Source organism: Petaurus breviceps, unplaced genomic scaffold, assembly GCF_028583685.1.
Source record: "Petaurus breviceps papuanus isolate PSGF00001 unplaced genomic scaffold, PetGlider_PUasm1.0 186, whole genome shotgun sequence".
Classification (NCBI taxonomy): Eukaryota; Metazoa; Chordata; class Mammalia; order Diprotodontia; family Petauridae; genus Petaurus; species Petaurus breviceps.
Window position 1 is genome coordinate 9,583,176 of NW_027185798.1, and position 17,157 is coordinate 9,600,332.

The 17,157-nt window shown below is 42.6% G+C and overlaps 1 protein-coding gene across 20 annotated transcripts in view; it reads left to right on the forward strand.

Annotated features, from left to right (window-relative positions):
• The window catches only part of GTF2I (general transcription factor IIi), an 89,773-nt gene that overhangs the window by 59,538 nt on the left and 13,078 nt on the right, over positions 1-17,157 (forward strand). For all 20 annotated transcript variants that reach the window (XM_069089513.1, XM_069089514.1, XM_069089521.1 and 17 more), the window contains 12 exons: positions 3,605-3,703; positions 5,511-5,576; positions 7,955-8,138; positions 9,339-9,397; positions 10,881-10,952; positions 11,244-11,427; positions 12,987-13,045; positions 13,284-13,355; positions 13,749-13,932; positions 14,746-14,804; positions 14,964-15,038; positions 16,722-16,820. In XM_069089513.1, coding sequence (XP_068945614.1) covers positions 3,605-3,703; positions 5,511-5,576; positions 7,955-8,138; positions 9,339-9,397; positions 10,881-10,952; positions 11,244-11,427; positions 12,987-13,045; positions 13,284-13,355; positions 13,749-13,932; positions 14,746-14,804; positions 14,964-15,038; positions 16,722-16,820 — 1,212 coding nt within the window. The remainder of the gene's footprint in view (positions 1-3,604; positions 3,704-5,510; positions 5,577-7,954; positions 8,139-9,338; positions 9,398-10,880; positions 10,953-11,243; positions 11,428-12,986; positions 13,046-13,283; positions 13,356-13,748; positions 13,933-14,745; positions 14,805-14,963; positions 15,039-16,721; positions 16,821-17,157) is intronic.

A 17,157-nucleotide genomic window follows, 5' to 3' on the forward strand; every position in this document is an offset into this window, starting at 1 on the left:
GGCTTTTAAAATTTTAATATGGACAACTCGCCTTTGACTACTACTTACAAATCAAATGATGGACCAGACTACTAATAAATTGGTCTTTAATTGGACAATCTAGTTTGAGCAGCAGTATTTAGTGACTCTAAAGAGAGCTCTTCAGGCAGTAAGGTCCTGGATTCATTGCCCAGCTCTGACACATGCTGGCTCTTGGTCCAAGGGCCAGTCCTTTCAGCTCTCACTGCCCCAGCTAAGTGTCCCAGATGATCATTACTGATGAGCTGGCTTTCCATGTAAGCGTTGTATAACCAACATTCAAGGATTTATTAAGCAACTATTGTTGGGAGAGACACTGCCAACAACTGTGTGTACAAATAAGATATAAACCAAGAAACTGGAGGTCATCAACTCAGGAAAGGAGTTAGCATTAAAGGAGATTGGGAAATGCTTTGATTTTTGTTGGATCTTAAAGAAAACTGGGGAGACCAGGAGAAAGAAAGAATTCCAGGTACAGGAGAAAATGCTCACAGGCTTTAAACACCCAACAGAGGATTTTTATACTAGATCTTGGAAGCAAATAGTGACCTGCTGGAGTTTATTAGGGGGTGGAATGGGGGGGCGGTGAGATGTATCATCAGAACTGCTTTAGAAAGAAGATTGGTTTATCAAGGGATGGAGGTTGGACTGGAGTTGAGAAGAAACTGGAGCCAGGGTTTCCATTCCATGCTTGGGCAGCAGTTCAGATGTGAGGTGATGAAGACCTATGCCATGTTGGCAGCGAGTCAGAAGATGAGAAGCTGTACAGGAGAGATGTCCTGAAGGTAGACTCAGCAGGCCGTGGCAACAGATTGAATAGGGAGGTCGGGGGAGATGAGAAGGACATCTAAGTTGTGAGTGAGGGTAACTGGGAAGGATGATGATGCTCTTGGCAATAACAGGGAAGTTTGGGAGTGAAGGGAAAGAGAAAGTTCAGTTTTGGACTTGTGGAGTTCAAGATGTCTCTAGGACTTGTGATTCAAGAGGCTTTTGGAGTTGCAAGACTAGAGGTCAGGGCTGGCTGAGTATGTTGAGAGCAGCACTGTTGAATTCTTGGAGGCTTGAAGAGATCACCCAGAGAGGGAGGAGAGGAGACAAGGACGAAGCCTTTGAGGACTCAAAGGATTAGTGGGTGGGAGACATTTCCCAGCCCCTAAACACCGAAAACATCATTGGGCATTTTATCATCACATTCCTTTAGACTTTCTTTCCATTGTGGCATGTGTGAACTTTGGGTATCTTGTCCTTTTCCAACGCAGTGCTACCAACCATGTCTATTACCATTATTAGACAATCTTGTCTTGGGCCATCCTTGACGTTTGTTTTAGGTCAGCGCATCCGGGCTATCAGTCTGCTTGAGCTCGTGTTCCTCTCGGGGGTATTTTACATGAAATAAAACATGTCACTATGGGGTCAGCTGGTGGGCAGCTCTAGGCAGAAAGTATGGTTGTTCTTCTGCCCTGCATTTTTTTTCTTTTTTTGCCCAGTGGCCGCCAGACAGTTTCCTTTTTAGAAGAGTTGAAGAGGGAGCCCACGGAAAGCTCTTCCCCGTCCCTCTCCTCTTCCTCACAGCCCTATTTCTTGGCTTCCAGTTGGAGCAGAGTGTTTTGTGGTGACCTCAGGCTGTCCCGCGGCTGTCATTTCATTGTCCTTTTGTCCTTTGTGTTTCTTGAACTTGGCATTTTCTGAGCTTTGGACTTGCAGTAGGCCATTTTATTTTCCAGACCCCATTCCTACCAAATAACTTCAAAAAATTTTTAAAAATTATTACCATTAAATCATAAAGTTTTTAATAGGTTAGAGGTGGAAGGAATTTTAGATTAGCTAAAGACCCTTTTAAATGTTGAGATGAACTTTGATTTTAAGTTTCACCTAATTTATATTTTTAAGGAATATTTGTCCTAGCGAAGATAACTGTCTAGTTTATGAATACTGCTAACTTAACTTTTATCTACCACACTGGGAATTTATAAAAAATGCTTTTGTTCATCTGAAATTGTTGTGGGGCCAGGGAGTAGGGTGGAACAGATGTGGATCTAAAAAAGAGTCTCTGTAGTCCTTAGGGTGGAAGCTCTCTCTTCCGGAACTCTTTGCCTTGGCAGAAGAGGTACCTGAGGGCAGGGGGACTCTGCAGGGGGTGCCAGAGGCCTAGGCAGTGCAGCCCTTCTCCCATGGGATAGAGGGTCACCAGGACCGTCAGACTGCAGCCATCTCCTTGGGAAAGTTGTTTCTTAGAGTCTTTCACTGATGCTGGAGGCCCTCTTTTACTTTAATCTTTTAGGTTGGAGACTTTCTCACAAAGAAACCTGATGAAAGCCTTGGTGTAGTTGAGTGGTTGTCATGTGACCATGAGATTAGACTTATTTTAGGACCTGGATAGCTTTGGTTTTTAGGCTTAAGTGAGGAAAAGAACTCTTCCCCAAAATGAATGTGCTGCCTTTAGAGATATTGAGACTTTCCCCATCCCCCAAGGTCCCAATTGGAGCCTGCTTGTATAGCTTAGTCCTGGTATTGGTAGAGCAAGGTTGTCCCTGGGCCTTTTGGATATACATTTGTTCTGTTTAGTCCATATTCATTACTTCTTTTGTGACTTAATTCTTTGTCGATTAAATACCACTTCTGTTTAGTTAACAGATTTGGTTCTATTTGTCTCAAAAAGTCAAATTTGGTTTTGTAGTCATTTTTTGTGTACAAGCACATAGAACTTTCATCAGGCACTTTATCTGCCAGAGTACTTCAGTCACACCTGGCATAAAGCTCTGTGGGTTTTCCTGGGTACTTGGCCCTTCCCCCTTCCAAAAAAAGCTTTGGGGCTTTTTTGAGGTAAGGGAGCTATAGACCTGATGGAGAGCAAAGGGATCCCTGAGGCCAATGTCAGTAAGTAAGGCCATGTGAGGGGCTCAGGAACTTGTGAGCCCCATCTCCATAGAAGGCTGTGAATGGGAGCCTTCTAAAGGACCAGGGCTTAGTTGCAGCTCTGAAACATTGAAGCAAAGGATTTTTTGACCTGGTAGAAAAACATTTATGGTTTTTATGTTTAAAATGAGAAAAAGTGATAGTGAAATAGCAAAATAAATCCTGATATGCATTAGGTAACATTTCCCTGCTGTGAAAGTTAGTCTGCTGTGCAAAGTTCTAAACTTGGTCATTCTCCCAGGCTTCTTTTATGGTCTGCTGCTTTTCAGAACATTCATCTGTTCAGCAAACAGTAACATCCAATAACAATTAGTACGTTGGAACTCCCTTTGATGACTAAAAGATAGTGATGTTAGCTTTAGCTGCCCATCATTGTCATCTCCTATTTTTGTTTTGCTTGTTTGGGCTTGCTTTCAGGAAACTGGATTTGACTGTGGGAGACCATTTGAAAGTTCACAATCCTGACCCAGAAAAATTGGAGACTGGGAGCTTTAAAATTGTGAATTAGGAAAAATAAAAACACAATTAAAGCTGCATTTGAAATAACTTCAAATAGTAGCATGTTTTCTCATGGATTGACAATTTTAAAATTGTGGACCCCTTTTTATTATCCTTGGACTTTTAAATTTCTGAATGCTTCTAGCAATGACGATTCCCTTTTCCTTTTAAGATGACGACTATTCACCACCCAGCAAGAAACCAAAGAACACTGAGCCAGTCAATGAGGCGGCCAATGCTGGAAAAAGAAAAGTGAGGGAATTCAACTTCGGTATGTTTGATGTTAAAAACAATTGATGTGATTTTCCTTTTAATTTCTTGTCCTTTGCACTGTGAGCACGTGTATAATTCTGTGAACCACACGTTCAAAGTTATTGCTACAGAATAGTCTTTGGAAAACCAGCTCCATCATTCCCTCACAGCAGAGGCACGAGAATGTCCCCATCTGTTGGAGCACACTTTAGGCTTATGAAAGCTGTTTTTTTTTTTCCTTCAGAAGCATTTGGAGGCCCCAAAGGGCAATTGCCTCCTACCTAGTAGAAATATGTTTTAAAATATAAAGTAGAAATGAGTGTAGTCATTCACACATTGACCTAGGGAGAAGAGGGAGTGGGGATAAAGGCCAAGGTCCCTCCTGCTCCTGGTCATTGGTAATGATGGCGATCGGAGCTGGCTCCTTTTCATGGGGTCACTGAGGAAAAGACTGAAAGGGATGGACTAACCCTTGTGGGGCAGATGCCCACCAGTGACTGAGTCACATGGAACAAGGGGTCTGCAGGGTACCCTCGTGTGCCAATGCCACCTAGTCCCCAAGCAGGACAAACAGCTCTCTTTGGGAAAAGCACAGTCCCCTCTGGGAGACCTGTTAGTGTGGCCTTGAACTGTTTTGTTTTGCAAGAATAGTGTTGGCTTATTTCAGTTGTACACAGTTCTGAATTACCCAGAGTTCATTTGAATGGTAATCTCTGGATTTAGGGCAGCTCACTTTGTCAAGCATACATACACCAAAGTGGTGGCCAGTGCACAGGATTTTTAGAAGAGATTCACCAGGAACAGTAGCAAACTCAATATTCTTCTTGGCCCTGAATCTGCTTCTCTTAAAAGGTGCATTTTACATATAAATGGGAAGATTTTTTCATATTAGTTCTTTATGATTTTCAATCTTAAATCTTCAGGTTTATTGCCCCAGATTACTTGAATTTGGCATAAGTTTCATAGTGGAAAGAAAGAAAGGCATTATGGAGTTAGGAATATGCAACCATTCCCAAACCTGTTGGTTTTTCCCCTTTATCATTAAGTGTTGAATTTGGATATCTTGTATTGTAAGGCCCCAGTGATAGCCCTGGTGTCAGAAAATGGCATGGCTCTTTCATTTAGAAATTAGCATTCTAAGGGATCTAAGTTTTCCCATTATACTTAAAAGCTGTGTCTGCGTTTTGCCATTTCCTTCATGTGTGTAATTTCTAGATATCAAATGCTTTGTTTCATAATAAATGACACCCATATTAACTGACTGAAGGGAAAACTGTCCATGTACTCAGCATAACATGTTTCTGTGTTTTTTTTTTAATGTTTTGGCATTTTCATAGGTTTTGAAAGAGTATTTAAATATTTCATCACTTATTCTTCTTGCTGGAAATTACTATGTATTAACTAAGTAGCCCACATCATCCTTATATTTTAAAGTACACTAGCTTAGGAATAAGGACATAGTTTAAAATAACAAAGGAAAACTGACCTGGGATTTAGGAAATTGAGATCTAGCCCTAATGGCCCCATGAAACTGGACATCCGTGCCATAGTCCTTTCTGCCTGCATTCTTCAGTTCCAGTGAGGACTTGGGCTGATTCAGCATAGAAAAGTAAGAGAACCTATGGGAAAGCAGTGCAGAAATCCTTAGTGTTGTTAAGAGGTGGCATTTTAATCGCATTCACATTCACCTTGTTAGATGACTGCTTCAGAACTGGCACATGTTTCTCCCCTCCATATCTGAGGAAAAGGATTATGCATCTTACCCTACTAGACTTGGTTAGGGGCTCATTCTCTCGTGTTCTGATGTAACATTTCTCCATTTTCAGAGAAATGGAATGCTCGAATTACTGATCTACGAAAACAGGTTGAAGAATTGTTTGAAAGAAAATACGGTACGTCTAAGCCACACAGACTGATTATTATATATAAAGCACCTTGCTGCTATTTTCCCCCAAATCCCTTTGGCTCTGGCAGGACTGGGCCATTTGTTTTTACCTTGTGCAGTACCTCAACAGGGGCTAAAATCTGAAAATTCTGGTGGATGGGTCTTTATTACATTTAGAGGGGGCAAGTAAACTGTAGTCACTAGCCAGCACATTTCCCTAGCAAATTTACTTGGGCTGCTTCCTATGTTGGATAAGAGACTGAAAAAGATGAAGGAAGGAAGTTCGTTGGAGAGAGTCTTTTAACGAAGAGAAGATGCATATGTCTTACTGGTTTTACTGTGCCAGAAAGAAGCAATTCCTGCTGTAGCATAGGATTTGCTGTGTTCCCCATTTGAAAGTGTGTCTTCTTTGTTTTAGCATTTCTAGTCAGAAAAATGTTTCTTTTGCATTTGACTGTTGTTAATTTAAAAGTATAAGACATCATTAATAGTTTATTTTCAGTATGAGAATCTACTGATTATGTTTGAATAACCAGGTATGTTTGTTTCATTTAAAAGGAATACCTGTGACTCACAATAAAATATAATCTATTAGTCCTTGAATGTTTGAAATGAAATTGTGAAATTCTAAGCTAATGAACTAAGGCATTTCATTATTATTATTTATTTATTTGCTTTTTGGAGGGCAGTTGTGGTTGTGACTTGCCCAAGGTCACACGGCTAGTTTTGTGTGTATGTGTCTGTGTGTGTGGTGTCTGAGGCCAAATTTGAAATCAGGTCCTCCTGACTCCAGGGCTGGTGCTCTATTCACTATGCCACCCAGCCGCCCTAAGCATTTCATTTTTTAAAAAAGGATTTTTTTGTTTGTTTTTTGCTTTACCAGCTTGTCTGGTGTTATTTTATTTAAATACATTTTTTAAAACAATGCTTAATCCTTAACCTTTTGAAGACTTTAAAATTCCCTCATCTTTATGGAAAATAATTTACAATATCTTCATAATTTCTTAAGTTCCAAGTACCACTCCTGAGGGCATTGAAAATCAAAACTTATGACTTGCTTTCATATATAAGTAATTCATTTGCTATTTTTGCTTGGTCTCCATTTTGAAATCCTATCTACGTAAACTCAATTAAAACTTACATAGAACTGAATTATGATAAAAAGTAAAATCTATTCTTTTGGTAAAACAAGACAATTTAAAATATTTTAAGTGATTTTTAAAAAAAAATTATTTACAAAGTTGTCCTAGAATATTACAAGCTTTGTAATTTTTTTTGAAGGGGGAGGCAGGGCAGTTGGAGTTAAGGAGTTAACTGGAGTTAAGCCCAAGGTCATAGGGCTAGTAAGTGTTGAGTGTCTGAGGCTGCGTTTGAACTCAGGTCCTCCTGACTCCAGGGCCAGTGCCCTATTCACTTCACCATCTAGCTGCCCAAAGGTTGTTTTTAAAACATCCTTATTTTGGAGAGTTTTGTAGCACTTTTCCTTAGATATGAAAATAACCACCGTACTCAGACATTTTGAACACTGTTAAGATCTTGATGAGTAAATGTTACCATCAGGATATTTCTGTTTGAAATAAGTGGGTTATATGAGTGGTAGCAGTATCTGATAAAACTACCTGCTCAGAACAAAGCAGGCGAGTTGATATAAAAGCGGGAAGAGCTGGTATTTGTAAAAATCTCATTAAAGAAAAGTCTTGGCCTTTTGGAAAGAGAATAGCATGTGCATATTGGGAAATATATTATCTGCAGGGTGGTGTGAGTTTTTTGTTTTCTTTTTTTGCATAATAAAGATGTTTAAGTTGCTTATTTCAAGGGAAAACAAATTAAGGATATTTTCATGAACTCTGAATGTTAAACGTAGGAAGTGCTGTATTTATTTTAATGGTTGGTAAAAATAAGATTACCAAGTGAATCTTTTACATTTTCTAATAAAATATCAGCACTTGCCCCGATTCTGTTTCCCAGTTGCTACAGGATGTTCAGTATTGCTTTTATCGCACTAAGAACAAATAAACTTTTTGTAAATCTAAATACCAAGATGAATACTTGGTCTTGCACTTTTCCTCCAGCATTGGCCTCGTGTAATGCTGTTTTAAATATACCAGGTGGTTCACTGTTCTTGTCCGCATTCTTTAAAAATCAAAATTTACCTGGTGCCTTGGTTTCAGCAGAAAACTTGAGCTTTTTCTGCTTGACCCCTGACAGAACACACCAGTTATTTTTGCATAAAAACCACTAAAACAAATTATTTGGCACTAAATGGTCTCAGCCTCTTTATACTCACCAGCAGTGCTTGATTGCCAAAAGGCTTCTGTCTTTCTTTAATGACTGTAAACAGCTATGTGTTTATATGTTCTAACCTGAGTCTCTTTTTCTTTAAAGCTCAAGCTATAAAAGCCAAAGGCCCGGTAGCCATCCCTTACCCCCTCTTCCAGTCTCATGTTGAGGACCTGTATGTGGAAGGACTGCCTGAAGGGATTCCTTTTCGAAGGCCATCCACCTATGGAATTCCTCGTCTTGAGAGGATATTGCTTGCAAAAGAGAGGATTCGGTTTGTGATTAAGAAGTAAGAATTGTCTAGAATTATAGATTTCTTTTTAATCAGTTACATGTGTTTTGTAGTTGACTGTAGAAATCATTGCTGAAAAAAAATCATTGGATCTGTATTTTAGAAGGGCTCTTGTGTTATGGTAGAAAGACCTCTATGTTTGGTTTCAGATGTCCTGGGTTCAAATCCTGGCCCTTTTGCCTGATGAACGCTTTCTCCTCAGTTTACTTATCTGCAAAGTAGGGCTAAACTGTTTGTACAGGCCACCTCATTGAGTTGTCACTAGAACCTGATGTTAATGCATATAAAGTGCATCCCTAGTCAAGCTGTTGTACAGATGTTGACTCTCAGACAGAGAAATAACGTCATTGCTAGATGTTCTTTGGGACGAAGATGGTACTGCATCTTTTCCTCTCCCAGAAGGCTTATTTTCTAGGTTAATGGCAGAGACATATCTCTGGGGTTTCTCTTGAGTGCCCCACTCTTTCTTAAACCATTTCCAACCCCATCTGTTCCTATTAGCATTTCATGTTTGTTCTCTACCATTTTTAAGGTCTGTCAGACTGTCTTACTTACCCATGATGCTTAAGGATGATTTCTAATGTAAATGATGAAAGCTGTGATGGGATTTTATGTAAAAATCTCATCTTCGGTTCATACAAGTCTTCATTTAATTTGTCCAAAGTCTGAGCCTGGATAGAATGACTTGGTAGCTATTTTAGGCAACAAATAACTGATTTTGAGAGATATCTTATGGAAGTAAAACAGGCTTAAAAGTCGATAGTTAGAATTTAACTGTAAAAGATATTGCTGAGCATGTCTCTTGATGTGATATTAATGGTATAATATTTTCCTGACATAATGAGAATGTTGAAATGCATGGGTAGATATAGAGAATCTTTAAAAAATGTCTTATCGGTAGAAAGAGACATTTTTAGGTCCTTTCATTGACATCTCCTTATGTCTTAAAGAAAACCTTGACTTGTGAAGTTATCTCTATGATCTGGTCATTTGTGAAGTGGCGTGATGGATGAGACTGAATAATTTACCCTTTGGATTTATTGCTTTGTTCAGCCATCTTGAGTTAAGTATCTCCTTGGGCCGAAACACTAGGAGTCCAGATTGCTTTTTCCATCGCTGTCTGCTTTGACAATCGAACACTGTTTAACTTTGTGACTTTGGCGTATTCATTGGTTGTTATTTCCTTTCACCTTTCAGACATGAGCTTCTCAACTCAACACGAGAAGATTTACAGCTAGAAAAACCAGCTTCCGGAGGTCTGAATTTAATATTTGTTATGCCGAATCAGAAAGCATCCCATGTGTTACTGAAGAGCCAGTACTTTGAGTAGTGTCCTTGTTTGGGCTTCTCTGTTTGATGTATTTGCATTACAACAAAGTCTAATAGATATAGAAGTACTGAACATTGATCAAACTCTTCCTGTATGCCAGGCCCTGGGCAAAGTTCTTGGGATACAAAAACCAGGAAGTGAGACAGTCCTTCCTCAAGGAGCTTACATTCTTGTGAGGGAAGACAGCTGCCCAGAGAGGGGCATGGGATTCAGGGCAGCTGCCATTGTGGGGATGGGGCCTGGTGACACAGGACATGGATGGCTGTGACAAGGCAGCGAATGGCTGCCAGAAAACAAAAGGAAGAACCTTAGATTGGGTAACATGAAGCAGAAGGGAAAGACGAGAAGGGAGGAGGAGGAGGAGGAGGAGGAAAGCCCGCGTCGGGTGCCTGTGTGAGGCTTTCATCATGAGCAGTGACGTAGCACCTAGACGAGGGAGGTGCTGCCCGAGCGTCCCCATCTCCTCCCCCGCCAACGTCGTTGCCTGTCAGAAACAGCTGCTGAGCTGGTGAACTCATGGAGTTAGCCCTGTTAGTGTTTAAAACGTAGAAACCTAGGGTCTTAGCTTGAGCCCTTCCTGCCACACTCTGTTCTTATCCTCTGGGCAGCGCTGGTTCCTAGCAGTGAGTGCACACTGCACGTTTCTGGAGGGCATGGCTTGATTGAATTTCTTTAGCATCTGCTTGGAGTCCCAGAATGAAATGGAAATTGTTGTGTTGAGTATGGTTCACACTTTAGATGCCAGCAGAGCAGCAGGCATTAGGGATCTCTGCCCACTTCGCATGTCTGTGTGACCTGCTCTGGGTCTTGGTGTCTTTCTTCATCTGTGAATGGGAATGATAATGTCTGATGAGATGGCTTATAAGGAGAGAGACCTTATCACCTGTAAAGTGCTCTGGGCACATCAACCACTGTTGATTATTCTTCCTATTCTTATTTTTCTGTTAGGAAGGTAAAAATTGGCAAAGCTGGAAAGGAATCAGTTGATTTGAGGAAGCAGAGTAAAGTCATCTGGGAGACCCTTTTCTTCAGCTTAATGAATGCTAATTAATTAATGACCCCTCAGGAGACATATTAAGGGAATGTGCTCATTCTGGGGAAAATAAACTGCCCTGTAGTTGTGTGCTCTAAGGTAGTTCATAGGCCTTGTGTTCTAAACTACATAGGTAATTGAAAGGACTTCCCCTAGGAAGTATTCTAGGGGTGGTCAGTGATCATCTGCGGGGTGTGTTACTTTGGATTTTCAGTGGTTGTTCATAAGTGTCATTATTCTAAGAGTGTCAGATATCTCCGGATCAATTGATGTGGTCTGAGATAGTTTAAGAAGGGTGCCTCCTGTGTATAGGGTTTTAGGTTTTTTTTTTTTTAAGTTACATGATTTTTCTTTTTTGTCTCTGTCACTGTTCTAGTGAAAGAAGAATGGTACGCCAGGATCACCAAATTAAGAAAGATGGTAGATCAGCTGTTCTGTAAAAAATTTGGTGAGCACACTGAGTGGTTACATTCTATACTAATGTGATTTCATATTAAAAATTGTGGAGCACAATTAAAGCACTGCCTTGGAAAGAAAGTTAAGTAACAGTATGTCCCTCTATGTGGCAGTCTTATCTATAGCTGCAGGGTATGCATGTTGGCTGCCTTGATCATTAGAGTTAACAGTTTCAAAAATTGACTTATTTTTCATTATTCGAATATTCTGACTTTGGTTTCCCTGCTTGTTGCTAAAGAGGGTTTTGTGAAAGATGCACTCTTGTTTTTCTCTATTTATACAGCTGAGGCCTTGGGGAGCACTGAAGCCAAGGCTGTGCCTTACCAGAAGTTTGAGGCGCATCCTAATGATCTGTACGTGGAAGGGCTCCCAGAAAACATTCCTTTTAGAAGCCCGTCCTGGTATGGGATCCCAAGGCTGGAAAAAATCATTCAAGTGGGCAACAGAATTAAATTTGTAATCAAAAGGTAAGTTAATATTGGGGTACAAAAAAAATAAAAGGCTTCTCTTTTATAGGCCTTGGTGGGAAGGCGTTTGTAACACCCCCAGCCATGCTGCTTGAGGATCCTCTCTGATGTCCTCTCTGGCATCCCTTTCAGTTTTAAACTTGGGGCTTTGGAGGGGCTGCTGGTCCCAGCTATTTGTGCCTCCATAGTGACCCGTGAGGTGATGTTACATTGCAGATGCATGTTGAAGAAGAATGAGGGAAGTGCTTTCAGCTGATACGGAGCTGGGAGGCCAGGGACTAGCGGGCTTGTGGAGCTTGGCTGCTGAGGCTAGAGCTCACCAGCAGAGCTAGCCCAGCCTGGAGTGGTGGGTCCTGCTGCCATGGAGGGCCTCCAGGTGGAGGTTGGAGGACTGCTGGAGGCGGGGCAGCTGTTATAGCTGTGCTGGGCTAGATGCCCTTCCGGGGCCCAGCTCCCCAGGGGCTATGTTACTGCTAAAATGAGCTCTCAGGGCACTACAGTGGCAGTGAAGCCACTTCCAAAAGCAGAAGAATTAAAAACCCTCAAATTGTAAACCCTTCAGATTTAGTTCTTTGGAAAGAAATAAACCATTTTTAAAATGAGAACTACTGGGGCAGCTGGTGGCACAGTGGATAGAGCAGTAGCCCCTGGAGTCAGGAGGACCTGAGTTCAAATGTGGCCTCAGACACTTAGTAGCTGTGTAACCCTGGACAAGTCACTTAACCCCAATTGTCCCCCCCCCCCAAAAAAAAGAGAGACAGATATTAAAAAATGATATTACTGTTTTTAATTGATTCCAACCAGCATCAAATGCCTGATCTTGATCTAGGCTCTGTTGGTTGCTGAGGGCTCTGAGATACATGCCCCCCCAGGTACATTATACTGGTTTGGCGTAAGTGTAATATCTAAGCATAAAGTAGGAGGTGATAATGGCAAAGGACCCACCTGGCCAAAGTGATGTGTGACAATGAGGTTGGAGGGAACCACTTGAGCTGGGGCTTGAGGGTGGCTGAAGGGTGCTCCATAGAACTGAGCAATGAAGGTTGAGTAGTTTTGGTCTGATGGAGGGGGACACCATCTTTGATGTCAGAAGACCTGAGTCAGATTTGAGCTAGTCCTGTGCCTGGATTACCTTGGGCAAATCATGACTTTAGGGTTAACTTCTGAGGCTGTGTACAACTTGTCAAGTGAATGGATTGAGCCAAGGTGATGTTCACAGAACCTTCCAGCTTTGAGCCCCATGATTTTCAGTAGAGATGAATGAGGGGTCCATTCCAGGGCTGACCTTAGAGTTTTTCTCCATAACACTTAGGCTGTTATGATCTATTGGGTAGAACTCATCATCCTCTGTTTTCTCTGTTATTCTTCTTTCCCCTCCCCTCCTCAGATTTAAAAGGCAAATTTAATCTGAATTTCAAATGTCTATTTTATTAGCATTGTGATCCCTATGCTCAGTAATTAATACGTAGTTGCATTAGAAGGTTTAAGAATGAAGCCATATTCCTTGAAATCCATCATTACTCTTCACAAATAATTTGCTGATGTGCCTAAAATTACAGGCCAGAGCTGCTGACTCACAGCACCCCGGAAATAACTCAGCCCCGAACCAATACCCCAGGTAAGACTGCTATCTAGTGTTGTACTGTGTGCATTGCACGCCTAATTTAATTTCCCCCTTCTTTCAGTTTTGTTCTTAGATTAATTTTCAGATATCTTTGGATCAAAGCATATGATTAAAATTTATTTTAGGCACAGGAAATAGTTCTCTTCAAACCTTTTGAAAGCCATGTGTGGTTGGTTATAAGATAACAGTGGGCCAAAAAAATCATTAACTAGATTTTGTTTTGCTTTTCCAGTGAAAGAAGATTGGAATGTGCGAATTACTAAACTACGGAAGCAGGTGGAAGAGATTTTTAATTTGAAATTTGGTATGTTCATATGATAACTAAGCAGGGGAACCCCACTCATGGCTATTGTTGAGAGTTAGATTCTCACTTTACTTAAACAAGTTCACTTCTCATGTCTGATCATGAAAATGGCTTCTGCTTGGATGGGATCCCCCCAGCATGCTAGCAGGATTCACCACTACCTGGGGGAGGGGAAGGTGAAAGAAGCACCATGTGTTTAGTCATCTTCATGGTTAATACAAATTTTTTCTGTATGCAAGAAATTAGGCAAAATAGGCCCACGTCTGTGTAACTAAGTAGACCTTGGGTACTTTTGGAACAGAACATTTGAGAATACAAGGAAACAAGCAAGAAATCTGAAACTAGCTCCTACCTGTGTCAAGAAATAACAGATTGATACCTTTCATTGTTTAGCTCAAGCTCTTGGACTTACTGAGGCCGTCAAGGTACCATATCCAGTCTTTGAATCCAACCCTGAGTTTCTTTATGTGGAAGGCTTGCCAGAAGGAATCCCCTTCCGAAGTCCCACCTGGTTTGGAATTCCACGGCTTGAAAGGATTGTCCGTGGAAGTAATAAGATCAAGTTTGTGGTTAAAAAGTAAGTGGCCTGTGGCTGCCTGCCGTGCCCTTAGTCTTCTGAGGATAGTTAGTGCCTCCTCTGCAAAGGGCAGGGCACTGGGTGCCTCATCTCAGCACAGCCCACAGGCTGGTCCTGTTGTTGCTGATGGGCTGCTCTGTTGTCCCCGCCTTTTCTGCAGCTGTTGGCTGCTGGACATTGAACTTTACATAGCTTTGGGCCTGGGTAGAATAAAGCACTCACTGTGCATGTGTATACATGGTCTGAGCAGTAGGTATTGTGGATGTCGAAGCTAATTCTGACCATACTTTCATGGCTTCTGTTCCAAGCAATAAGGCATGAATTGATTACTATGGTAAAAGTTAGTCATAAAGCAGCTAAAGATCGCTTCTTCTTCACATATTTGGGGGCGGTGTTGCAGTCATGGTTTGTCATGGACTGTAACCTCCTGGGATATAGGGAGAGGAGCCGGGGGGAGGAGCTTGCTGAGCATCTTGTGCCTGAGGAGGTGCCTGCAGGGCGGGGTTTCGCATGGCCTGGCTCTCCTGAAGGGCCCTGCTCTCAGTGATTTTTACACTAGGCTTCCACATTGGAGATAAAGGGTATGTCACCATGTAGCAGGAAGAAGCCTGGGAGCCAGTTGGTGGCTTGGGGTTCCCCACTTATTGGCCATTATCTGGCTACATGTGAATCAGGGCAAGTCCCTGCTACCTCTGGGTGGCCTCCTTTTGTTAAATTAATGTGCTGGCCTGGATAGTCTTTGACGGGGGTTAATGGTGGCGTGGGCTTTGAGTGGTGCAGGCCAAGATGACCTTTTCCTGTTCTCATTTGTAGGCCAGAGCTGGTTCTTTCCTACTTGCCTCCTGGAATGGCAAGTAAAGTCAACACTAAAGGTAAGGAAGCAGCTCTTGGCCCCCAGGACTGCTCGGGGATTTGGGGCCCCTAGAACGAGGGTAGGCTGACTACATGCCAGTCACTTTTCTCAAAGGGTTTGGTTGAAACCTGGCTTATAGCCTGCACCGTCCTCAGCATCTGCCTGTTCTGCTTTGCAGCTTTGCAGACGTCGAAGAGAGCAAGAAGCCCGGGCAGCAACTCCAAGGTGCCAGAGATCGAGGTGACTGTGGAAGGTGAGACACTGTGCCGCTGCCGGCCCCAAGGCCTTAGAGGCAACTTGGGTCTGTTTACAGGGTGGCGATGTTCTTGTGAAGGGGGTTTGGGGGGTTCTGTAAGGGCCCAATTACTTTAGTCTCTAGACCAGAGGCAGAGTTAACTGATTAACTGTTTTTGTTTTTTACTGGAGAGAGACCATCATGTAGTGAAGTAAGCCCAGTTTATCTGATTCTTTTCTGCTTTTTGCTCTCTGAGGAAGGATATAGGTTTGCTGGAGTGGCTGACCCCTGCTCAGCTGACATCAGAGGGCTCAGGTTGACCTTGGAAGTGAAAAGGCACATGCTGAGGGGACGGCAGACCCATGCAGGGAGAGAGTCCTCAAGGAGCAAGGATTGCCTAGAGTAGTTGGGGGTAGAGGAGTCCTGTGGAGCGCAATTGTGGACTGGCTTTTGAAGCAGTGTCCTAAAATTGGGTCACACCCTTTGTTCATACATAGCAGCAGTCAGTGGTTTAGGGTCAGTGGGTGTGACCTAGACGAAAATCCATGGAGAGAGACTGAGAATGGTGGTCACATAGGGAGATGATGTCCAGTGGAGGGAGAGGAAGGCGATCGATCTGGTGGTTATGAGGCTGCTGTTCCCTTTGGAGAGGGCAAGGCCGGGTGAATGCGGTGGGTGGAAGCCAGACTAAGAGGCAGTGAAGGCACTGATTGTCAGTTGCCTTCCCAAAGAGCAAAGCCGCAAAAAGCAGAGAGGAGAGATATGAGATATCTGGTCAAGAACTAGTCAGTCAACATTTATTAAGAACTTACACTTACAGGGCGGGGGGGGGGGAGGAAAAGACGAGGGTGGAAATGGCAAGGAAAGAGATGTTCTTGGAGTGGAAGTGATGGGAAATGAATTGAGCTAGAAAATTCTGAACCCTCTGAAATAAAGGGATGAAGGGAAAGGTTTTCAGAGGATGAGGGACACATGGGTGTGTTTGTAAGCATCCAGGGAGAATCTAGGAGCGCCAGACTGAGATTCAAGATTATTGAGAGGAGTGGGGTCCTTTGTGCACAGTGGCCTTACCAGAGAGGGCCCACCTTTCCATGTGAGGAGATCCTGGGCAGCATCAGCTGAGCGTGTGAGAAAGCGAGAAGAGAATAGCCATGACACACTCCCATGTGTGGTCTGCTGTGTGCCTGGCACTGAGTGGAGCGCTTCCCTGGGAGAGTGGTGCTGCTGTTATCCCCATTATGCACATGAGAAGACTGAGGCGGGCAGAGGACAAGTGACTGGCCCAGGGCCACAGAGCTGGGGAGTGTCATTGGTGCACTACAAGACAAGGGAACCGTGGGATGCTTGAGGAAGGGAAGGAGGTGTGGAAGGGGCGAAGTGTGTTGTCATTGAGGTAGTCCATTGGGAGGGGCCCTGGAGGATGACCTGATGAGCCGCTGTCCAGCTGTGTGGGCCACAGAAGCTTGGCAAGCCTGAGCAGTGAGGGAAGGAGGGATGACCATAGCGTAGACTTGAACTGGTTCAAGGAAGGAAGGAGAAGGTAGAGAAGGGGTGATGGACAAATTTGAGATGAACGCAGTATTAAGATCTGTTATCACCAGACTGTCCAGGGTAGATGCACATTGGTCCTTATTCTTTAATGGCCATTCCTTAGGATCATATACATTTGGTGAATATATCTTTATTTTTATGCATCTCTAGGTCCTAATAATAAGCCACAAACTACAGCTGTTCGAACTCCTACCCAGACTAATGGTTCCAATACTCCTTTCAAACCTCGAGGGAGAGAATTTTCATTTGGTAAGCTTTTTTTGTTCCTCAATTATTTCTATGGAGTTCATAATTTTTAGTTCTCGATGAAAGGGAATTTTATCATGAACATTTTTCATCACCTGATTGGGCTTATGTGTGTTTTGAAAATTTTGTTTGACCTAAGTTTATCCCACGTCCTTCTGGGTAGCACTTAAAGCACCAGGCAGTTCTCTGATACTTGCTCCAGCTGAGATTGTGAAGATGATGAGCGTGTCATTTTGTTGGGTTTTATACAGAATGATAACGTGCTAGCCTTTTCCTGGGGGGGGGGGGTACTGCAGCCTCTGCTTTTGTTGATATTACACATGAAAACAGGAATATCTCC